At 37.3% G+C, this 23,269-nt stretch overlaps 2 protein-coding genes and 1 long non-coding RNA gene across 8 annotated transcripts; 1 reads left to right on the plus strand and 2 right to left on the minus strand.

The window, feature by feature from the left end:
* Positions 1-826: 826 nt before the first annotated feature.
* IBS1 (Protein kinase superfamily protein) lies at positions 827-12,875 on the plus strand. Of its 3 annotated transcripts, none has more exons than XR_016174959.1 (10): positions 827-1,972; positions 2,611-2,895; positions 3,278-3,595; positions 7,305-7,532; positions 7,778-7,875; positions 8,967-9,072; positions 9,157-9,798; positions 9,897-10,029; positions 11,857-12,081; positions 12,435-12,875. XR_016174959.1 is itself a non-coding variant. In XM_089164720.1 (9 exons), the coding sequence occupies exons 1-9, from the start codon at positions 1,619-1,621 to the stop codon at positions 11,880-11,882; spliced, it is 2,190 nt and encodes a 729-aa protein (XP_089020846.1). In that variant the 5' UTR covers positions 827-1,618; the 3' UTR covers positions 11,883-12,875. The 3 variants fall into 3 exon arrangements, 1 of the variants encoding a protein (XP_089020846.1); XR_016174958.1 differs by having other exon boundaries at positions 12,461-12,875; XM_089164720.1 differs by having other exon boundaries at positions 11,857-12,875.
* Positions 989-11,578, minus strand: LOC149006627 (uncharacterized). Of its 2 annotated transcripts, none has more exons than XR_016174961.1 (5): positions 11,195-11,578; positions 6,311-6,431; positions 6,102-6,202; positions 5,900-6,018; positions 989-1,073 (listed from the first exon to the last, which is right to left on the minus strand). It is a non-coding gene; the product is annotated as an uncharacterized LOC149006627 (long non-coding RNA). The 2 variants fall into 2 exon arrangements; XR_016174960.1 differs by having other exon boundaries at positions 6,102-6,208.
* A 3,076-nt stretch (positions 12,876-15,951) lies between the features above and the next one.
* LOC149006628 (uncharacterized) lies at positions 15,952-23,269 on the minus strand. Of its 3 annotated transcripts, none has more exons than XM_089166734.1 (11): positions 23,065-23,268; positions 22,345-22,477; positions 20,579-20,917; positions 20,098-20,184; positions 18,922-19,410; positions 18,574-18,709; positions 18,303-18,465; positions 18,031-18,159; positions 17,538-17,732; positions 16,945-17,067; positions 15,952-16,568 (listed from the first exon to the last, which is right to left on the minus strand). In XM_089166734.1, exons 3-11 carry the CDS (start codon positions 20,859-20,861, stop codon positions 16,455-16,457), a joined length of 1,719 nt encoding a protein of 572 aa, XP_089022860.1. In that variant the 5' UTR covers positions 20,862-20,917; positions 22,345-22,477; positions 23,065-23,268; the 3' UTR covers positions 15,952-16,454. The 3 variants fall into 3 exon arrangements, with proteins under 3 accessions (XP_089022860.1, XP_089022861.1, XP_089022862.1); XM_089166735.1 differs by having other exon boundaries at positions 22,345-22,485; XM_089166736.1 differs by lacking the exon at positions 22,345-22,477 and having other exon boundaries at positions 23,065-23,269.

A 23,269-nucleotide genomic window follows, 5' to 3' on the forward strand; every position in this document is an offset into this window, starting at 1 on the left:
ACCTTGAATAATCTTTTATAAAATCCCTTCATAATTTAAATTGTTCCCATAAATTCTGTCATGTATATACTCTTCCTTAATCACATTTGACACATTGACTTTTGAGGTCTAAATCACTGGAATATAATTGGTAAAATTGTTCATTAATTTTGAAGATTTTGCTATAAAATGTCTTCCTAATTTGAATTATTTCTAAAAATTATTCTAAATTCTCCTCCATAACCACATTTGACACATTACATTTTGAGTCTTGAATCATTGGGACATAATTGGTAAGATTGTCCATGGACCCAAAAGGTTTTGCTATAGAATCGTGAGAGAAATCGCCTAAAAGTAGCAAAAATATTGCAAAAATATCGCAAAAAATGAGATTTTGCCAATATATCAGTTGATACGGCCATATTTTGTAATTTTAAATTTTGACTTATGTTTTGGTTCGCTTTTAACCGAAACGACCAAATTCGAAAGTTGTTTCATGGTTATTACCGAACTAAACGGTAGGAGACAACAATAATTATAGGTAATTTCTCAAATTGAATTAACAATTTTAAAAATTATTGGAGAAAAAATAGTAATTAAGCCATAACAGACGAGACAACAGTAATTATTCCAATTGAAAAACCTCGAAATAAATATTGCAATTTTTTTTTATAAACTACCATGGATTTGATTCAAGAATCACCATTCTATGAATGCCTAGTATGACAATTCAGTTTAAATTTAGTTAATATTAAACCGAATGATATACAGAGATCATATCATAATTATGTATATTTTTTTTTTGGTAGTAATATCATAATTATGTATTGAATCTATTTTAGTTGCTTCTGGTTTTGGTAGAAAAATCTATGCCTAGAATAAGAGACTTCTACAGTACAAAATTTGCAGACAGTTTGAATGTTTTCCCCTAATTTCCTGCTTTCAGTTTCATTACCAGTAGAATTCAAATTTCTGTTTTTCGTTTGTTTTTGACTGTGTACTTTCAGTCGGTCGATCATGTCTGCTCTGGTCCCATTATTGGTCTTCCTTATCCTAACTATCTGTCCTTTCCAGAAACTGAGTAATCGTCTTTCCTGCATAAAACACAGGAAGCAAAACCCATTTGTGAATTGTCAACCAAAGAGAGACAATTGTACACTGCTTCTGTTCTTAGCAAATTAATGGAAATTCGCTGACAAAAATTAAGGAAAAACAACTCAGACCTGCTACATTTTCACTTTCTCTCTCTCACTCTCCGTTTTTCAATGGTGGAGGGATTCGGACCCCACGGCTTTCTCTGGCGTTGATTTCGGCATATTTGTTACGAATCATTAAAATCTCCTCTGCTACATTCCTCCGCAAGTTTCGCTAACGAGAGAGAAGACACAGAGGCAGAAAGAGAGAATAGTAAATAGACACTTGGCAGCCTCATCTGAATTTTTTTTTTTTTTTTTTTTTTTTACTTCTTTCTTCACCCTTTTCCTTTTCCTTCTCCCTTTTCTCCGTTGCCTCTGCTTCGGGGCTCTGCAACTCTCGTTTGCGTCTAATTATAGCTGAAGTTCTTCTGCGACCCATTTCCCGATCTGGGTCGTTCTGGTTTAATCCAATTCGATCAAATGGTCCCGACTGTTCATCCTTGATGGGGTGCCTTTCTTCGAAGCAGGCAGTGACGATTACGCCTGCTATCGAATCCTCGGGATCGTTGCGGGGTAATGGGTCTAAGAATTTGGCTCCTTCTCGGCGAAATCGAGCTGCGGCAGAATTCGAGAAGAAGGTTGACAACAGGGATGGCGGTGGCGATTTAGGAAGGTTAAAGAGAGTAAACTCAAAACGCTTGGAATTGTCCATCAGCTCAAGGTTGGGGAATTTGAACAAATATGTGGAGGGAGAGCAAGTTGCAGCTGGGTGGCCTCCTTGGCTTAGTGCCGTTGCTGGGGAAGCCATTAAAGGCTGGATACCTCTCAGAGCAGATTCTTTTGAAAAGCTGGAGAAGGTAGCTTTGAGTTCAATGTAGATTCCAGTTTTTATTAATAACAAAAATTTATATGGAGTTTACATTCTTCTGAGATTTAGTTTGTGGAATATCTTGACTTTGCTTTATTCCTTTCAATTTCGTTGTTTTCTTACAAAATTATGATAAGGTAATGCTTCTGCTTGGGTAGAGATATTCAGGTAAGTGGTAATGCATGATCTTATGGTTCACCCGTTTATTTATTAGTTTTTCTGTAAAAATGTCCTTAAATATTTCATCTGTTGCCAAGCAATCATCTGGTATTGATAGAAATGCTTATTGCATAGCTCCAGTCTTCGTGCAGTAGTTATTGGACTACGGAAGGCTACAATGTTTCTATAATGTAGTTATTGTTCGGCTTAGCTGTTCTTCTTTTACATAGGGAATTTCCCAATTTAATTGGAGTTGGGCTTGTTCTTTCTTTTCAAATTTTTTTTTTTTAATACCAGATACACTGTTCCATAAATATTATGCTTTTGGTCTTTGTCTGTTAACCTTTTTTTTATTTTTTACCATAATTTTTTTCTTTTTTTGGGTTTAGAAAGATTAATTAGTCCTATTTACATATACATTGAGTCTCCATTCATACGATATGACTAGTTTAAACATCTTCTTTGTAGGTTGGGCAAGGTACATACAGCAGTGTGTTCCGAGCACGTAACCTAGACACTGGGAAGATGGTTGCTCTGAAGAAGGTGCGATTTGACAATTTCGAGCCTGAGAGTGTTAGGTTTATGGCACGAGAAATACTAATTCTTCGAAGACTAGATCATCCAAACATCATGAAATTGGAAGGATTGATTACATCCCGACTATCATGCAGTATATACCTTGTATTTGACTATATGGAACATGATCTGGCTGGACTGTCATCTAATCCAGATATCAACTTCAGCGAGTCTCAGGTTTGTTTGTACTGGTACTGTACATTGGCTTTATTGAAACATACAAAGATTGGGTCTTAAACAGTTAGGTGGCTTTGGATCAAGATACTAAAGCCTTTTGTGTTTCTGGCACATAGTTGTTATACAAGCTCATAGATCTCGACCATCAAATCAATGGTTCAGTCTTGGATTAGAGTTCATACTTTGTTGATGTCCTTTACCATCCAATGTGGTTTTAATGTCAACAAAATCAAAATTTCCCTAAGACTTAACCTTATTTGACATTTTCGGTTGACTGATACTATATTCTGAAACATGATAATCTAATTTTTTTTCTTAATATCTCATTTCTCTCTATTATTTATTAGTTTGTATTAAAATTTGATTTGTCTATATTCCATAGGTGAAATGCTATATACGCCAGGTTTTGTCTGGACTGGAACACTGCCATTCGCGTGGTATTATGCATCGGGACATCAAAGGATCTAACTTGCTTGTTAATAATGAAGGAATTGTGAAGATTGCTGATTTTGGCCTTGCAAATTTATACAGCCCAAGGCAGAGACAACCACTAACCAGCCGAGTTGTGACCTTGTGGTACCGCCCTCCGGAACTCTTACTTGGATCCACTGATTATGGAGCATCAGTGGATCAGTGGAGTGTTGGTTGTGTTCTTGCAGAACTTCTCATGGGGAAGCCTATCCTTCAAGGGAGGACTGAGGTAAACATATTCTAACAGATCTCCATTTTCCCATTTGAGAGAATTTCTTTTCCATGAAGAAGCAGGTAGGTTAACAAGAAATCACTTTGTTGACATGTCAAAATTTCATCATTTATTGGCAAATTGGGCTCATTCAGGAAATTGCATGGAAGGCAGAGATTAACTTGGAGTTGAAGATCTTCTTAACTTGTTAATAAATTATTCTTTTCAGCTGTTCCAAACAAGTAATTTACCAGAAATCCCAGACTAGGTTGGACTTAGGTATTTTAGGTGAGACAAGCTCAGTTCAAACATTGATCTCTTACTTCTGCTCCAGTTGTGCTTCATGCCTTCGGTCTAGCTTCCTTATAATCCTTTAAGAAACATTTGGATTCCTATGCTATGAAAAGAACATTTTTAATATAACTTTTGCATTAGAACAGGATTTCTGTCTGGCCCATTAAAGTAGGATTTCTTTAAGAAACACTTGGTTTCCTTTTTCATCTTTATTATGGAAACCTTTTTCTATTTGGCATGACAAAGTTGCAGGTACGGCATGGTTTAGATCCACTATATCATGGCTACTTCGAAAGTGTTATCATAATACTTTGGTCATGATTTGGGCTCATTGAACTTTAATTGTGTGGTTGATGGATAGGTTTCAGAAATCCATAGATACCCAGAATTGCAGTGAAGATCTGGGATTCAGGAGGAAATTAATGGCATGCAGAGATTCCTTTCTGGTAAAAGGTCCCTCTAATAGGTAGGAATATGACAACTCAGCCTTCTCCCAATTAAATAGGGTCCAACTCAGCCTTTTCCTAATTAAATAGGGTCAGACATATGGAACCCTGTTCTACCTCTATTAGACACCATGCTTGATACAACGTTTAAGCTATATTTGCCTTCCTCACTGCTTTTCCTGTGGTCATTTTAGGTCTACCCTGGCTCTTTCAGTTTCTTCAATCTGAACCAAATCAGTCTTCTATACTGGAGCATCCAAAGGGCTTCATTGGACATGGCCATGCCACCTCAAATAACTCTCTCAAAGCTTATCTTGTGTTAGAGGCTGGAGCAACTCCCTGATCAGTTCAAATATGATAATTTCTTATTTTTTCCCTTTATAGTTTTGTCACATACCCATCTCAACATCCTCATTTTTGATACATTGGTTTTATCTATGTGATGCTTTTCAACTGCCCAACATCCTGCGCATACATTATAGCTGTTCATATGACCATCTTAAAGATTTTCCTCAGAGGCACACGTCAACACTGCAGACACTCCTTTCCACTTCTCCAACCTGTGTTTTTTTGGGTAAAGATCACCCTCTATGTCACTTTCTTTCTTTATGATCGAGCCTAGATTTCTACCCAAAAAAATCAAGCCTAGATTCCTAAAATAGTCACCTTGCAAAATCTCCCTCTCATCAAATTTTATCTCGTCATCATCCAATATCCATCCTAATGTAGCTGAAGTTACTCAATCTTCGTTTACTTATCTTAAAACCTTTTATTCCAATGTTGGTCTCCATAAATTTGACATTAATCACTATCATTGTCTAGTCCACGAGATCAATACCATAAGCAAAAAACATACACCAAGGAACTTCATCCTGGATGTCTCTGGTTAACTCATCCATGATAGCTGCAAATGAAGTCATATATGCCTTTTAAGTATGTCCACATATTTACTTGAAACACTTCCCTTCTTTAGTACTGCCGATTACTCCCTAAGAACTCTTATAAGATTTTTCTAGGTCAATAAAAACCTATGTACATCTTTCTTGTATTCTCTAAAATTTTCTACAAGTATCCTAAGTATGTAACTTCTTTTATGGATCTTCTTGGCATAAAACCAAAATTTTCTCCATAATAGTAGTTTCTTGTCTCAAGTGGATTTCAATAACCCTCTCCTGTACGTCGTATGACTCATTGATTTTATGCCTCTATAATTATTGTAGCTCTGAATATAATCTCTATTTTTATTAATCAGAGCCATAATGCTTCTTCTCCATTCATATGAAATTGTCCTTGTGCTCGGTCTTATCGACAGCTTGTTTGTCAAGATAAACCACAAATGTGGTGGAAATCTGATGGTTAGCTATGGATCCTTGGTTTTGGCATATGGTTCAGATCAATATAATGCGCACTTTAATGCGCCAATTGAAATAATTTGATCTTGACTTTGGCACAGAAAAATTCTCATTGTTTAGTTGATGGATAGGTTTCAGATCAAAATATCCAGAAACCGCTGTGTAGTAAAGAACCAGAACTCAGGAGGAAATAATCAAATGCAAATGAAGGTGTTGTTCTGGATAGAAACCTGGTTGAAGGGCACTCCGATAGGTTGGAATAACTCTTCCAAATCTGTCCGAGATCTGGTTGTAAGATCTGTAGTTAGTGATTATCCTATTGACAATAGGATTCTTGAATTTAGATTTCCTGCACAGCAATTAAGTTTTAATTTTAGAAGGATAAGAATAGAAACCATATATTGAAGTTTGAAACAATAGACAAAATCTGACCTTTAAATAGGCTGAAACTGAGAATCCAACCTGAAGTAGGATTCTAAGAAAGCACCCACCAGATTGAAATTTGAAATAGCCGATTGGTAAAGCATGTCATGCTGTTACTGTATGTATGATCAGGTTTGAAATTATGGAGTATTGATGGAGAAAATTATATCCAGAATAAGATTAAAAAAGGGAACAAAGAAAGAAAACAAGGTTCTGACCTGATCAGTTGTTTGGAATTAAATGTAGGAAATATAAATCAGGAATCCAAGGGATTGCCTTTCTGACACCACAGTGAGAAGTGGTTCTGAATCCACAAATGCAACAAACCACTAAGACTGCCTGAAATTTATACACAAACGAGCTTAAAGCCTTATTTTTATTCAAAATTCATGTCTGGGGTCATAACTACTTTCAGATTTATTTAAAAGAGTGTAAACAGACTCAAAACTCAAAACTCAAAACAAGAAATGTCTAGAATAGTCCTGTATTAATAATGTAACATACACTAATTAGGAAACTAGAATAATAGAGGAAAATTATCCAAATAAACACTAAATTAATAAGTTTAAAATCCTGTATCCTTACTTCATACTCATATTTTAGACCCACTAAAGTGGCTTACTACAATGAATACCATTGGACCAAAGGCAAAGGCTCATCAGATATAAAACGCAATCAAATGCTTTTATCAGTGGAAATAAGACAGTTTCTAGGCTTCATTATTTCTTATTAGTTACCATAAGAAATTTCGGTAGTTCAAACTTGCAAGTGGAAAATGTAATAGAGCATGGATTGTGATCTGACGCTACTATTCTTTTATGATCTGATGCTACTATTCTATGGTACTTTAAATATCATTTGATTTTGAATTTGACTCTGAAGATTTTCTTTGTCTTGGTATAAGCTCATTATCTTATTCTCATCATTGAGTGCTTCGCTAATTATAGTGCATTTGGATGGGTAGAAGTAGCTTACTTACTTGAAAAGGTGTGTAATTACTCTTCAGTGGAGGAGGAATACCCATGAGAAATATATAAAGCCATATTATGGCATATCCAGCTGAACACCTACATATGTATTTAAGTGGTGTAAAGGATAACTTTTAATCATGTAAGAAGGAAAAAGGAAAATTTTCAACATTTTTGTCTGTCTTTTATGATTTTATTTCTTTGCTAATTGAAGTTCTAATGGAAGGATTTGCCCTATCTCCAGGTTGAACAATTGCACAAAATATTCAAGCTCTGTGGTTCTCCGCCTGATGAGTATTGGAAGAAGTCTAAACTTCCCCATGCAACCATATTTAAACCCCAGCATCCTTATGAAAGTTGTCTCCAGGAGACCCTGAGAGAATTCCCGAAAACTGCTGTGAATCTGATAGAAACTCTTCTTGCTGTTGAACCATATAAACGTTGTACTGCCTCCTCTGCTCTTGTATCTGAGGTAACTAATGCTTAAAGTTGTATATATAATTTGCAATGGTCCACTGGACCACCTTAGAGGTTAAATCAAGCGAACAGAAAGTGCAACATTCATTATGTGGCAAATTGTGTGTATAACTGTTCTAACCCTCCATTTTGGACCATCTACCTTTCTTCCTTATAGCCTCTAGAAATGATTCTGTTTTTAAGGTATAACTACCACAGGAAGCTGGCTCTTTCTAATCAAATGCCTTTTACTATCCTCAGTATTTCACAACAAAGCCTTATGCATGCGATCCATCAAGCTTGCCAAAATACCCACCAAACAAAGAGATTGATGCCAAAATTCGTGAGGAGGCGCGTAGGTATGCCCTTTCTTTGTGGTTCCCTTTTGGTAATGAGTTGTATCCTAATAAATTATTATCCATGCGGCTTAGAACACTGGACAAAAAATTGGCGAGCTATCTCTCAGTGGTTTGAGTCAAAGCTCAAGACTAGGTAGTTAGTACTATTGCAAAAATAGAAGACTTTCCTCTGTGATATCAGTTTGTATGTATTGTGTACATCTTGAGATATACTTGTCCATGTTGTCTCATCGTTATATTGCCAGAGCATGAGGCTCCTACCACTGCTGTATCTGGGAAGGGTCACAATGTCCATGGCCTTATACCTTCTTTTACAGAGGCTGGTTCCAGCACAATGAAGCAACCTTATGGTTGCACCATGGCCCAACCTTCGATTTACCACACTAACCAATGAACTAGAAATCAGTTTACCTGAATTCACTCTAGGTTGACTCCTTGAATTCAGGAATTAAGCAAATCGAAATGTAATATGCTAGGCGTACAAAGAGACAAGCTTTGTCTTTGGCATGGATAAAGCTGACGTACTCACCTAATTAGATTCACTTGTGGATGTCCCAGATTACTGAAAGTAACAAATTTGCTTTATAAACTGAGAGACTTGACATTTAAAACTTAACAAACACTGCTGAATTGAATATAGGTGACTAGAGTCTGTAGCCAAGCTGAAAATGTTAACAAGCATGAAGCCATGAACTGAGTTGATCTGGGTACCTGGCATTGATTATCTTAAATCTAAAATAAAAATAGACAGTTTCAGTTCAGTTGCCTGTGGTCCATTGTCCCAGAAACTTCACCTTTGCTCTGTCAGCTACCATGCTTGTTCATTCCATGCTTGTTCATTTCTATGTCGAGAAGACTAAAAAGGCACTAACTGTCTTAGAAAATTGATGAACAGGTTATTACTTGAGTTGAAGTTCAAGTTCATTAACATGCTTTCCCAGTAAATGAGTGCAAGAAAAACTTCATTTGGTTCTGCTCAATCTTATTAATTTATATGTCAACCCCCCCCCCCCCCCCCCAAAAAAAAAAAAAAAAAAAAAAGAAGGAAGAAAATACTGAACTATCTTTTTGAGCAATGGTTGTCTTTTCAGGAAAAAGGCTGGTGGAAGAGGACGTGATTCTGAATCAAAGAGAAGACCATCAAGAATGTACAAAGCTGTGCAAGAAACAAATGTTTGTAAATTGGCACCCGTACAGGTCTCTAGAATTGTCTTCTATTTCATTCTCTCATGGGGCCATGAACCTGCTTCTCATGGATTGGTTTATTTTCTCTCTTCACAGGAGCAGCAGGAAAATTCTGTAGGGGCCCATGAAAATAATAAATATCTTGCACGTATTCGTAAGGGAGACAAAGATGCTAGATTGTGGACAAATCTCTCAAAGCCACCAATTCATTCCATGAAAGAGCCTTCCCACATAAAATATCCATCTCAAGGGGATGTTCCTTTCTCTGGCCCTCTACCTAGAGACGCTAGATTATGTACAGACCAATCAAGACCATCAACAAATAGGGTGCAAGAACCCTACCACATAAAGAATGCATCTCAAGGTGACCTTCCTTTCTCAGGGACATCGGCATCAAGTAGCTTTGTTTGGGCAACAAAGCGGAAGGACAATGCAGAAGCAACAAAATCAAAAAATAGACCTAGTTCAAAAGGTCAAATTCTAAATGCATCAGAATCATCAAAGGGCCTGAAAGATACTCTAGATCCAAGAAGGCAAGAAAATGGGAATGTTTTACATGGGAATCACAGAGATTCTAAAGTAAAAAATTCACATGATATGTCCAGGCGTCCATTGCAGAAACAGTGGAGCCAGTTTGAGTGTCCAGGTTCTTTTGATGCATCTCATGTCTATTTCTCTCAGGAACTATCAGCATCACTTTTCCCAAAGGGGGAATCGGAAACTAAGAAAAACAATCTGGTGAGTTCAATGATAAATCATTTTGACTGGTTAGAGAAGCTTCTCTTTATCTGCTACTCCTGGTTTAAATGTTCAATCTTTTCTTATTGAAATTTCAGCACATTCAGGATCGAGCTGTCAGAGTAGAGTTCTCTGGCCCCTTGTTGTCTCAAACACACGGAGTTGAAGAACTCTTAGAACAGCATGACCGCCACATCCGTAAAGCTGTCAGGAGGTCTTGGTTCCAAAAAGGTAAGACTAAACTTCTTTATATGGTTCTTGATTTTCTATATGCTCGTTTTAACCATGAAGCAGTTCTCAGGCTCTTTTCTAGGTTCCATTTGTACTTTGATTTTGAGGTCCACTTTACTGCAGACTGATTTCATTTGAAACATCCACTGCTTAATATCGGAGTTAATATAATCTACACAACATATTTCCTAATGGCAGCCCTTGAAGGCGCTACTCTACTTCTAAGCCAACAAAGTGTTAGGAAGGACATAACCCGGGAGGCTCTTCTTGAATAATGTTCTGATTTGATCTTTAAAGTACCAGGCAAATATTGAAGAACTTGTAGTAGATCACACAATTCAATTGATTGAAATAGAAACAAACAAGAAAGCAGAAAGAATGATAGGATTGGATCGAGTATGCCACTGTCTCCTGGTCCGTCACCCATTGCCTCCCATCAATGGCATCTCCTCATAAACAAAGCACAAAGCTATGTTTTTTCTTCCTTTTTCTTTTAATTTAATTTTTTCTCAATCTTATTGATCAAATTTTTGTGGTCAAGGGTGTAATCCCATCTCTCAAAAACAGACTCAAAACACTTAAAAGGGGAAAGTAGAGCATAATCTTTGACGAACTCAATTTGTTAATAAAAAAGGAAAATAGAGAAGGGATAGAAGAAACCCACTTCAAGAGGGTATGGCCTCCAAATTGTTGACTTCAAGGATAAATGAACTTACTATAGCCAAAGAGCCAAAGCTTGTACTTCAAAATATTCAATAATCCTGAATGCATGATCCACTCCTAATTTGTGGACTCCTATTTTTTTTTCCTGTAACTGATTCCTAAGGAATCTCCCCTTGTAAAAATTGCTCCCTTAACAACCTAGTCTCTAACTTCTTCATGAGACTCCCTTTAATCCATAATAAGAAATAAATGGGTAAAAAGAAACTACTATGGAGAAAACAAAAGAAAACTTATGTGCATCATGATCTTTAGATAATTGGGTAACATTAACTGCTAGGATATTAAAATAATGAAACTAACAAACTCAAGTCAGGTCTCCAACTAAACAATGAGTAAATTCTATTTTCTGATTTTCTACCTATATTTTAGGCTCATTAAGTTGGCCGATTACAAAACAATCCAAAGCTTATTTTCAATCAGATAAACCCTTTCAGTGACTTACCTGCATCAAAATGACCCTGTCCATCTGCTTTTCGGATGCCGTTAAGGTAGATGTGGACCCATTGGGTGAAATCCCATAGGGGCCTAGGATTAGCTGCAACATAACCAAATAATCAGTAGAATTGATGTAGATGCCCAAGAACTTCCCATCCATGATTCGGGTGCCTCCCTTTATTTTCTCTCAGTTTTATTTCTGATGAAGCAACAAAGACACAGAGGCTTGATTTGCAAAATCTACGCTTCTTTTTAATGTTTGGACTTTGATAGTATCAGAGGTTTGTCCGAAAAAGGAACTTTACTATTTTGGTAAGGCTTCAGTGGTTGGCAACAGCCAAGGAAAATTGGTTTCTGGGCATATCTGTACATCTGTCTCATGGAAGAATTATGCTACAATTCTCACAGATGGATAATCTAGATTGCCCAGTTAACATACTTCCTGTGGGTTTCTGTCCACTGCTCCGCTCTTTTTAAGAGGTTCTCAACTATTTCCCAGTCTATGAAACTTACATGCCAAAGATATTTTGTTCAGTACAGTGAAGGGATTCACCTTAGGCTTCAACATTGAGCATGATCAACTTCATTGACAAATGTGTTAGTGCCAATTATGTGTATTGATTGGTAACCCCCCAAAAGGATTGTGAACTGATGATAATTAGTTTCCAGTGGCAGGGAAGAAACAAGGGAAATAGCTCTGAGATTATGTCTTCAAACATATCCCGAGAAGCTGTTGTCTCATTTTTGTAGCAAAAAGAATGTCAAGACCATGATGCCTCCACTGGGTATGGTATCTAAGGAGATGGGCAAGCGATAAATCATAGCTGCATAAAGTGTCAAGATGCAGTGAAGGTGGCGGGAACCAATGTTCGAACTCACAGCTTTCAGTAGAAGGTGAGGTAGTAGGTGTGTATATCCATGAAAAATGATTCAAAATCTTTATAATGCTATTAATGAAAACTAGAGTTCCAGACTCCCCTTGTCTCTCATATTTCCTATCCATTAGTGTAACATAACCATCCTAAAACTTTCTGGTTCCTCTTCTACTCAATTTATTCTTCAAATCTCCAATTTTGCAACTCATGGTGCTTCATTTGATGGTGTATTGCAAGCACAGTAGCATTTCAGATAATACTCAGTTGGTGCTGGAAGAAAATGGACATGATGAGTCCATGATTTGCTTGGATAAAACTATGTATATACAACTGTGTATATGTTTTCCTCACCTTCAACTAATGCTGTACCAGACCTGTTGGATTCTGCTAAATTGCAGGTTGAAGTTTGCAAGAAAGGCTCTGTCCGGGAGTGTGGCTCCTGCACTAGCATGGCAACCAATGAGTGAGAGCGCATTAATAGAGGTGGGTTTCTCATTTTTCATCGGGACAAGGTCAAGTCATTGTGCAGGGATTGAGTTTTAGTGGAAGAGCTACACTCTCGGACAGAGTCCTTTTCTTCTTATTTTGAGTGGAAAGTTTTATAGAAAGGTTCATGGCTTAGATCATGAAATCTACATGTATGCATCAAATGCTCAATCAATTAATGGAAGTCTGATGTTGATCTTTGAAATGATAAATTCTCAGCTCTGATATACTAATCTTCTCTTGTTTCTTTCCCACCAAAATGATGAATCATCACTTCAAGGATAATATGATTATTTTAAAAATATTTTAGTAATAGGTTTTCATCCCTTCAGGCTTCAGGAGATAATGTAACCATTCCAATATTATTTTTAGAATTTCTTAATGAACCCCCTCTACATTTTTTAGAAACAAGGCAAGTTCCCTGAAAATCAAAATCTTACTGTACATCATTATTGACTGTACATCATTCACTGTTTAAATTTAGGTTAATTTTTTTATATGATCATATATTCATATTACCCCCATAGGATTAAAATGACCACAGTAACCCTTTCTATTTTCAAAATTAAGCACAGAAATTTCACCTTCAGTGCACCCATCTTCTTCCTTTCTAAACCCATTCTTAATTCAAGACCTGTTGAACACTAGCCAAAACTGATCATAAGAAAGTTTCCTTGCTGCAACGCCCACCATGCTTTGCCACTCTTTTTAACCGAATCATGATTATTTTCCACCAAATAGGAAACAAATGGAGCTGTAACCAGGGCTCTAGGTATGGGGATCAATATTGACCCTTGGGTGCGCAACGAATAAAAATCTATGTTTCAATCCCTCAGGCAAGAGCCGGAACACACAAACCCCCAAAACGAAAAGGGGGAAAAAAACAAAACCAAAAAAAAAAAAAAAAGAAACGAGCAGAAAAACCAGCAGGGGACGTCTAGGGCTGAGAAAATTAATAACCTGTTGAAAGTTGGAAACGAACGGAAGGAGAAAAGTCTTCGGCAACTAGCCTTTGGAGCTAATGAGTAGCCAAGCCCTAACATGATTGTGATAAGCGAAAGAAATGACCGCAAATCCCTCTTCTTTTAAAAGAAGATCATGGCTTCCCTTGTGAAAAATAAAGAAGATTCCCCAAAATAAGTTTACTTGCTCCACCAAAATGGTTAAGAAATTAAACCCTAGCCAATCGAAAACAGTCTGGAAGATGAAACTTAGAAACGTTGATAAGATCATTCGAAAAAGAGATAAACAGAAAGCATGTGAAATTATTATAGAGAGAAGAAGTAAAAGAAAAATGTCGGGTCACTCAATCACCATGCCTGCAAATCTAGAGCAGCAAAGCGACCATTGAAGACCCAGATTGGTGCTTTTCGCCTATCGCACGATAATCGTACGCCACGAATTTTTAAAACCTTCCTCGTGGAATACCACGCCACCCCTTCTTTCACGGGGGAAGCGCTCGGCCTAAGGCGACTCATCTTCTGCTCGATCGACTTTGCTCTATTTATACCTATTCTGCAACAAAAATGAAAACCCTACCTAATACTTCTCAGCCCGACTTTACCACCATCCTTTCTTCTAATTGACAATCGCATCCCCAATATTGCCGTTGATGCTTTTGGCGGGACTTTCGGATCCATCGGCCTCCAGGGGTTGGGATGCAGATCCGGATCCATCGGCCTCCAGGTTTTCTCAGTCGTCTGCCTCGAGTGTCAACTGTCAAGGTAGGGATTCTATGCCTCCCCTTATATCTCTCATCCACAGATTTAGAAGTAACACATTCTGAATTTTTACAAGATATAACAGAGGTGAGTTCTTCTCTTAATGTGTGATTTTTTTTTTTGTAAGAAATTAAACATTTCATTCATAAACTAAAAAAATACAAACACACAAAAGAAAGGAAAATTACAAAACATAAATGCATGAAAACACAAGATTTGGTCCGAACCAATGAGCGAAAATTGATCAAACTATCATGCATGCAATAGATAGGGTCATCCAAACTAAGGAATGGGTCAAGCCCAATAAACCCTTAGAACAAGAGCTGTGACAGACACATCAACAGTTAAGCACCAACACCCCAGAGGAGGAGACACGCCACAAAGGCGGAGACATACACACCACAAGAGCAGAAATTTGGTTGTTGCGGTGGTAGCACCAGTATTGCGAAGAAGGTTCTGACCTGCCATCCGTCACTCCCATAAATGCGTACTTGTAAAGCTCGCCACAGTAGAACTTGCCCATTCAGATTTTGAGTTTTCCACAAGAGGCACCAAAGCACGCTTCAACCTGAGGGTTTTTTTAGGGTTTTTTTTTTTTTTTTTTTTTTGTGGAAATCGAAAGAGTAGAAAAACAAATAAATACAGATGGAGAAGAGAGAAATGGGAGACGAAGAGATGGAGAGAAAGGTAAGAGTAAACAAGAAGAGAGGTGATGAGAGAAACCGACAAGAAGAAAAACAGATCGAAACAAAAAAAAAACTTCAGATCTGTTTTTCAAACCAGAAGAAGACGAAAAAAAAAAAAAAAAAAAAAAAGAGGATGAAGAAACTAGAGGCAAAGAGCCGACAGAGGCGAGTCTCTCCGCCTCAAACGCGTCGGGGTTTGGGGTTTCCTCTCAGCACGATTAGGGTTTCCGCTACGCAATTAAGTCTCTCCAGCTATTGTCATAATCTAATAGAGACTCTCAGGTGGACCGGTGAATTCAGGGTAACTCCCTCCAAAAGATATCCCTCAAAGTCTCTTAATGTGTGATTCAAAAGTATGAGAAAGTAAACATTTTCAAAAACCTCTATTTGATGGGTAGAGGATCTGGACCCTGCGATAGAGCTCCGTTGGTCTAGGATTTTTAAAACTTGCAACTTACAATGAACACCTTGGTCCTGCCATGTTTAGTCAGGCTAAATCAAATAATTAACATTGATCTTGACTCTAACCTTGAACCTAACCACAAAATAATAAAAATATCCATTATTTCATATCATTATCAAATTTATCAAAATTATCCTCGAGGTGGTGGTAAGCAAAGGTGGAATATGATTTAACATAGCAAAAAAAAGGTGAATGATGATTACAAAATTCTTCTTCCCTTCTTTGGCCTTAGTAGTGGTCAATTATAAGCCTTGGTTTCTATGAATTTGTCCATTACTTTAAAGGCTAATTACTGACAATAACATTTCTTTTCGTTGTCTCTACAGTACAGAAAATTCTTCAATTGCGAGGGCTGGAGGGGGAGGGAAAGTGCTTATATATCATGACTTGAATCTAAGAGCACCCTGACTCACCCTCAAAACGAAAACTTCAAAGCCCAAACTCTATTCGAGCTCGAGGTGCATCAAGGTGAATTCTAACCATTAGGCCAAACTTGTACCCCAAATTAACTAGACCTCAGAGTCTAGACAGAGTCTGTACACAAACTCTGGTCAACAAAATATACCAACATGTATCAATCTAGGTATGGCTAGAATTCTCTATGACATCTTATGATATTTAGAAATGATCAAAGGAATACTGTTCTTAACCTGTCACTATATTCTTCCACAAAGAAAAAAAGGAAAGATGTGGAGAAACACTGTACCATTGGTCCGGTGTTCTTCCTCTTCATAATAATAACATTCATTAACAGTAGTTTGTATTAATAGCTGGAGATCACAATCATAATAATAAAGCAGATACATGATAAGACTCTTTTTTCTTTTTATAAAAGATTACATATTGATTATAATCATCAGTATTTCAAGCTTCACTGTGCAGTGAATTTCTTCCATAAATTTTTTTTCTTCTCCTTTTCCCCTATCCTTTCAATTCAAGCCAGATTGCTGTGGAAGAATTGTTTACATAGATGGACTTCTTTAGCCTCTCTCTCCCAACGCTGACTGGTTGGCTTCTAATGCAATGCCCGACAAAATCAATCATCATTAATTGTCATAATTGTGGGTATTTGACCGTGATTGATAAAATCAATTTTGTTCAATCTCACACAGCACAGGACTTGTTCCGGAAGTTCCTCTTGTTTCTGGGCCTGTAACAGTGTATTGGGGTTAGTTCTTAGCCACAATCAGAAGCCCTAATTAAGTGCCTAAAGAATCAATATGTTTTCTAGTTTTGGAATATGCTAAGAATTTAAAAGGAAAAGCTAGGGATATTGTTACATGAAGGGCAATGAACTCATTCTTTAAAAAATCAATAGGAATTAGGAAAGAACAAGCAACAGGCAAGTGTCAGAATTCAGAAGATCAAAGACGGCCAAAATGACAAATTAGATTTGAACCCATCTAAGCCACCCAAGTTAGGAAGCGATGCATAACGACTGGAAAATAAGTACATTACCATCATTTCAGCTTAAATAATGAAGCAGTTTCACAAAAATGGGCTAGCTTCATAAGTGGGACCTGTACCTGAATGGTTAAACCCAGATCAACTACCCCATTCTTCAAGCGCTCTCTAAATGCTTCAAGTCCCTTCCTTGATATGTAGCTGAAGCGGTGTATATCCAGGTCTATCTCAAAGTAATTGGAACCCTGCATCAAATATAAGGGTTAATTTTATCTGTTAAAACCATGGAAAGCATCAACCAAAGTAACATACATACTAAACCCCAGGCCCTGGCCTCCAATAAAGCAAACTCAATTCTTGACCACAACAAAGTTTTGGTTTTACAAACTTCCGTTCGATATATGAATAGACCATATAGAGCACTAATAAACAAGTTCTAACAAATAAAACCTTTCTAACAAATCCTATCCTATTTTGGTTGGATCCAAAAAAAATGAATTAGAATTAAGTATTTTCTGTCCCTAGTTTTCATGACACAAATATGAGAATTTGCTTAGCATTTTGTGATGGAGATTAAAAAGCAACTTATTTATCATTCACATTAATCTAATTATCAAGACCGATTTTATTTATTTTGTTCCTTTAATTCAATTTGGTCAAATAAATTCATCATCTTGATAGTAGAATGAGGAAGAAAAGAACATTTATTGGTTACCCTGTAGAAATTGTGTTGAGGACGTGACAGTACTGGCTTTTCATTGTATGCATTTATGAGCTTCTTTTCTGTTGAGCTCAAGTGAAGATCCTCTGGGTTAACCATACCAGCCAAGATTTTAAGTCGTTCCCTGAAAGGAACCACTGTGTCCTTTGGAAACCCTTTAACCTTTTCCATTTCATCATCGACAAATCTCTGGAGCATAAAAGATATTATCAATCAGTTGCAAAGAATGACAATTAAGGTAAGACCAAATAGAATAACAGAAAGCAATAAATGCATGTAAGGACTGTACAAAGCCTTAAAAGGCACTAATGCTTAAAATCGTCCTGAGAGTTATGATAACTCCTATAAACTCAAACAGAATGAATTACGCAAGCACAGGCTATTTACCACAGAATACAAGCTAAATTCCTTTTCGAAGTCTGAGAGCTTGATTTGGACAGTAGGACGTAGATTTACTATTAAACCACAAGAGGGACAGGAAAATTACCCTTATGCAATCCTTAAAGTGAGGTGATGTTTCTTTGTCAAAATTCTCTGAGACTTTGAAATATAACACAAGGCTCATCCCTTCCCCATCGCTGTCACCAAGGAACATGGCAGCTGGATAAGTCGGTAGCTGTGACAAGAAACCAGGATATATGACATAAAATCCTAAGGATGTACGACAAGATTACTATGTTTATCTACCGTTACATTGGCACAGCAACCAAGCAGATGAAATAGAATTAGAGAACAGATTGAATGACAATCAGAAGATACCTGAATATTAATTATGAGGAGTGCAGGTACTTTCTCATGTATTTTCACAGTGGGAAGCTCAAGATGCTGGGCAATGTGATCTATCTTTCTTGAGCACATAAATAAGTCTACACCAAATGGGGTATAAGGACTGTAGTTACGAGCTGGGCATTTCAGCTTATCTCTGCATTACATTTGCAGGTGATCAAAATCAAAACAGAAGTACCAGCATTTAGTTGCGGAATTATGGATGCTTTCCATTTGATCAGATGATGCAGACCAAGTAACAAACCTGAAATAGTTTTCTCCCCGAAGCTTAAAGACTGAAGGTGAGACAGAAGACCAATGTCCTGGAGTTGGCTTTTCTCCTGTTGAAGGGGGAATCAATTGGCCTGTTCTGGGACGATATAAGAATTTCTGTGAAGAACCTGCAAACACCAAATGCACATTTCAAAACCAAAATTACATATACATAGAACTCCAAACTTGAAATCAGAGTCACAGTCCAACCAAAAAGAGCTTCGGAAACTGATTACTTGGTTTTAGTCCTTTTATGTCATGCCTACAGTTGTTAATCATTTAATGAGGGGAAAAAAAGTCGCTTATTTTCGGGCACTTACTGGTAATAAATAGTACTTACAAAATTCAGTTGTTTCATCTCCATCACAAGATCTCCTCTTAAAAGAGACCCTGATAACTGTTGACTTCCTCTTTTGAGATCGGGCACCTGGACTGGCAAGAGGTAGATTCTTGTCATTGAGACTAACAGCAGGAATCAAACGAGGCAAACAATACTTCAAGGTACTTTCTTGAGAATTTTTTTTAGAATCTTGTTTATCCTCCTTTAGACCATCAATACTTTCATAAGGAACATCTAGAACTTTGTTCTTCTTTGCATAGACGTCATTAACCATCCCCATGTAAGAAAGCTCATAACCTTGGGCATTTGCAACTGAAAATCGACCTGCTTCATTGCATTCCTCTTTGTGCACAGCTTTATCTCCATCTATCTTTAGATAACTTTCATAGAATCCCTCATATTTAGAGCTTGTATCAACATAACATGATGCAGACTCGTACTGAAGCATCTGGGTGTTCCCAATTACATTTCCTCCAGAGGGAAAACCATCTGCAGAAAAAGGAGGGAAAAGAAACATCTGTTATTAAGAACACGTGCACTCAGAAGGTTGGAACCTACTTTCTTTGGAATTTTATGTAACTAGTTAGAACTTCACAACAACATGTGAGTAAATTCTATGATGGTAATAGGGTGGATTAAGCTACGGCCCTGCCCTGCCCCTTGTGATTAGTACATACTACTGTCCTCGTCAGGTTACAGTCAGGTATCTTGTTGGGAAGCGGTGAATCTAAGCCCTAGTACCTCATAAAATCAGTAAGTCTCATGCACGCCTCTTGAGCAGCAAGGCATGTTAAGACTAAACAATACTATTAAGAGTGTTAGTATGGCGACTGGTTAGAAAGCAACTACAGTGAACTCTATATCACAACCACAAAAGACATTCCTTTTGTGAACTAACCAGTATATTTTTTTCGGAAGTTCACAAAATGCAAAATATGAGGTGATTAGGATAATATGATCATCCAAAGCAGTAGTTTTCAGTTCTTTTGGTGTCCTACATGCAATCTTTAGGGTGCATAGGTCCCTCAATTACACCACAGCAACAGACGAGTCCCTATTTCCAACCACACGAAAGTCTTGCAATGTCACTGGTGGAATATCTTTATGGTCTTCTGGGATGGGTATCCAGAATCTCTTCCCGTACAGTTGATAAGGAGACAGATTGATTTGCTTTACCTCCTCCATGCACACTGATGAAGTCATCATCAGAGTCTGATTCAAAAATACTGACAGAATCATACCATGCTTCTTCCTGGCATATCACTGCAAACACATATACCTCTAAAGTCAGTCCTCAAGTGTCTAGAGGAGGGAACCTGGGAAAAGAAGATGAATCTACCATGAACATGTAAATAATACTAGAAGCATTTGATATATATTTTTTCTACTTGAGATGTGAAATTAATAGCAAAAGACAGGAGGAACTACGATATGCAACCATGCTTCTCAAAATTGTTATGGATAACATTATATAAACTTTGTTATGGATGGACTTGCCCACAACCCAGGAGATGGTTTGAATGTGACCCATCCAACATTTTAAGACAGTGCAACTTAGTCTTTCATAGAAATGTATATGACTATACGAACAAACACACAAAAAAGAAAACGATTTGTGAATCATGAAAAGTAAAATTCACCATGGGAGAGCAAATACCAGTTGCATCAATTTGACTGTGGAGCCACTGTAATTGGGTGAGATGGAAATTTGAATTAGAAACCTCGGATCTTCGGCATGCAGTTGTTTCACCCTTGTCAAAATCCACATGCAAAAATTCGCTGACAGAAATATCTGTCACATGATTTCCTGCATCACTAGCCCTTTTATTGGCTGCCTGAGGGACAGAAGCAGAAAATTTTCCATGGCACTTGCTGGACCGGTGAAAGTACTTCTTCCGGGGTCCAATTCTTTTTCTTGGTGTTGATACACAGCCACCCATTATGAATACTGAGTCTCTAAAACAAGGGATATCGTCTTCATGAGATGCCAACTTCCCTAGATCCAACACAAAGCATTTAAAATCAGGAAAAAAGAAAAAGAAAAAGAAGCTAACATGTATTAGCTGAAAAGAATATCAGGATGAAATAATTTAAACACAGAGCAGCCTTCAATCTGCAAAATACATCGAAACAAAATGCCTTAGGAAGGACATCATGAGAATGAGCTGTAATTTTCTGTCTTCAAAGGTGTACCAATGCACCTGACTCCCACCATTGCCAGGCCTGGGCCCTTGGATGATCATAATGTACTCAGCCTTACCACTTGGATCACAATAGAGGAACCTTACCTTGAACCAAAGCCCACACTCATCTATGATTTTGTTGAGGACAAAAAATCATAAGAAGATCGTGGAAAATATGATGGTTATTGGTGCCAACCGACTCAATTGTGTAAAATTCATCGTCCAAATAGCAGATCAAGTTATGCCAATGAAAGATTGGACTTAGGACTATAACTAAATTGCTCCTAAAATATGAAGGATGCATAACTCTCTTTCCACCAGTTGGAAAGGGGAGTCTCATGGAATCAACCACCAAAATTAAAGAATCTGTGAGACCATATACAAAATTCTTGTAATTAGCCAGAAGAATCTGTGGCAGACCAATCTTATAAATGTCCATCCATGTGGGTTTACTTCTGAGCTAACTGATTGTCAAAGGTAGAACCACTCAATATCAAGCTCTCTACACTGTTATTTTCACCATATGTGCTGAAGGCATTTGCAGCCACCGACAACCAAAATGTTTTCATAACCATAGAGTAAGGAGGGAATAAAATCAAAGTCCTCACCAAACCAGGATGATGTTCAAACAACATATAAAGTCTGGAAATATGAAAGTCTAAGTTACACTTGGAAAGTCTTCCAAGATTAGGGAAACCCTTTTCTTGTTCCATGTAAAGTTTGGTGCTACTTGCTAGTGTACAAAAGCAGACAAATGCACTTGCATTCAAATTAGCATGATGAATCATTAGCTTATTCAGTGTTAGTGGTGCTACAAGATGACGAGTCATTAAGTTCACTACTGTAAGGTGCTACTACATTACTAATGGTGAAAAATTGCCTTCTTCTTTCTTTCTTTCTTTCTTTCTTTCTTTCTTTCTTTCTTTCATGAAGAATATTTGGTTGTTATATTCAGTTTGTCCTAGAGATTAGAGAACAGAGTTTCTTCCAGGAAGGTCGTCGATCCTGAGGAGCTATCTATGCTCAGATTACTGAAGAAGAGATAAAACCAAGATGGAAACAGATCCCACAAGTATTATCACAAATAATATCCAGAGAAGTGCTCTGCCGAGGAGCTAAGGATTGAACTTAGAGCTCTGTATGAAATGATAGTGCATAGATCAATAATTTAAATGGAAAGCAAACCTCCCGGATGTAGTTGAGAAGATAATTTATGAAAGCAATTAAACAATAAAATTACCGTCGTCAATAGAAGTATCTCAGAGAAATAGTAGGCATTCCAATTTTTTAATCCAAGCGCAAGCATGCGTTACCGAATACTCATTGCTGCAAACCGCTGGGAGAAGTCTAAGAAATATATAATAGAGATAAACCTGCATAGCTGCGCACGTCAATCCTCTAGATGAGAGGAGGAAATTTAAGGTTCAAGTATAATTTGCGACTGTAACCTAAAACCCCTGCTAGTGCAGAATAACAGGTAACAAGGAAACAGCGGATCTTCAGAAATTCAAAAGAGATACACGGGGGGAATCCAACTGTAACTATTCTTTTTAAAGGAAACTAATTCATCTTTTTATTTTCAGAACCATCATTACAAGATCATAAATGGTTATTGGAAATAACCAATAATTAACTGAAACATGTGAAGGGGAAGTAAGAAAAGACGGCAATTGCTCCTTAAACAAACTAAGGAAAACTGTGAAAGCAAAGTGGACAAAGAGTACAAATTTTAAAAAACCAGTTCAAAGAATCTGAGAAAACGAAATACAAAGAAAGGAAGGTTTAGGGGCTAAGACAAATGGACCAAAATAAAATGCAGGAAATGTGATCAAACTACTTGAGACATCTGACAACGAAATCATTGATAAGAAGATGAAAATTCAGAGTAAGAGATGCAAAAACAAACAAACAAACAAACAAACAAAATTAGCATTTTCAAAATACAAGGTGACCATCGAACCTGATTAGAGATGCCGAGAAGTTCAGCATCGATATCTTGAAGAAGAAGGATAAGGAGAAGGAGAAGAAAAAGAAGAAAGCTGTTATTGCAGAAGGGATCGGTCGACCTTATATCTTCTTCTCTCTTCTGCAACAACGGAGGTGGAAAACGGAAACAATAACGAGAAGAGGAATCAGCGCCAACTAGAGTAATGGATACAACAGCC

The sequence above is a fragment of the Hakea prostrata genome, chromosome 8 (genome assembly GCF_041222555.1).
Source record: "Hakea prostrata isolate BN-2017 chromosome 8, UWA_Hpros_2, whole genome shotgun sequence".
NCBI classification, from domain to species: domain Eukaryota; kingdom Viridiplantae; phylum Streptophyta; class Magnoliopsida; order Proteales; family Proteaceae; genus Hakea; species Hakea prostrata.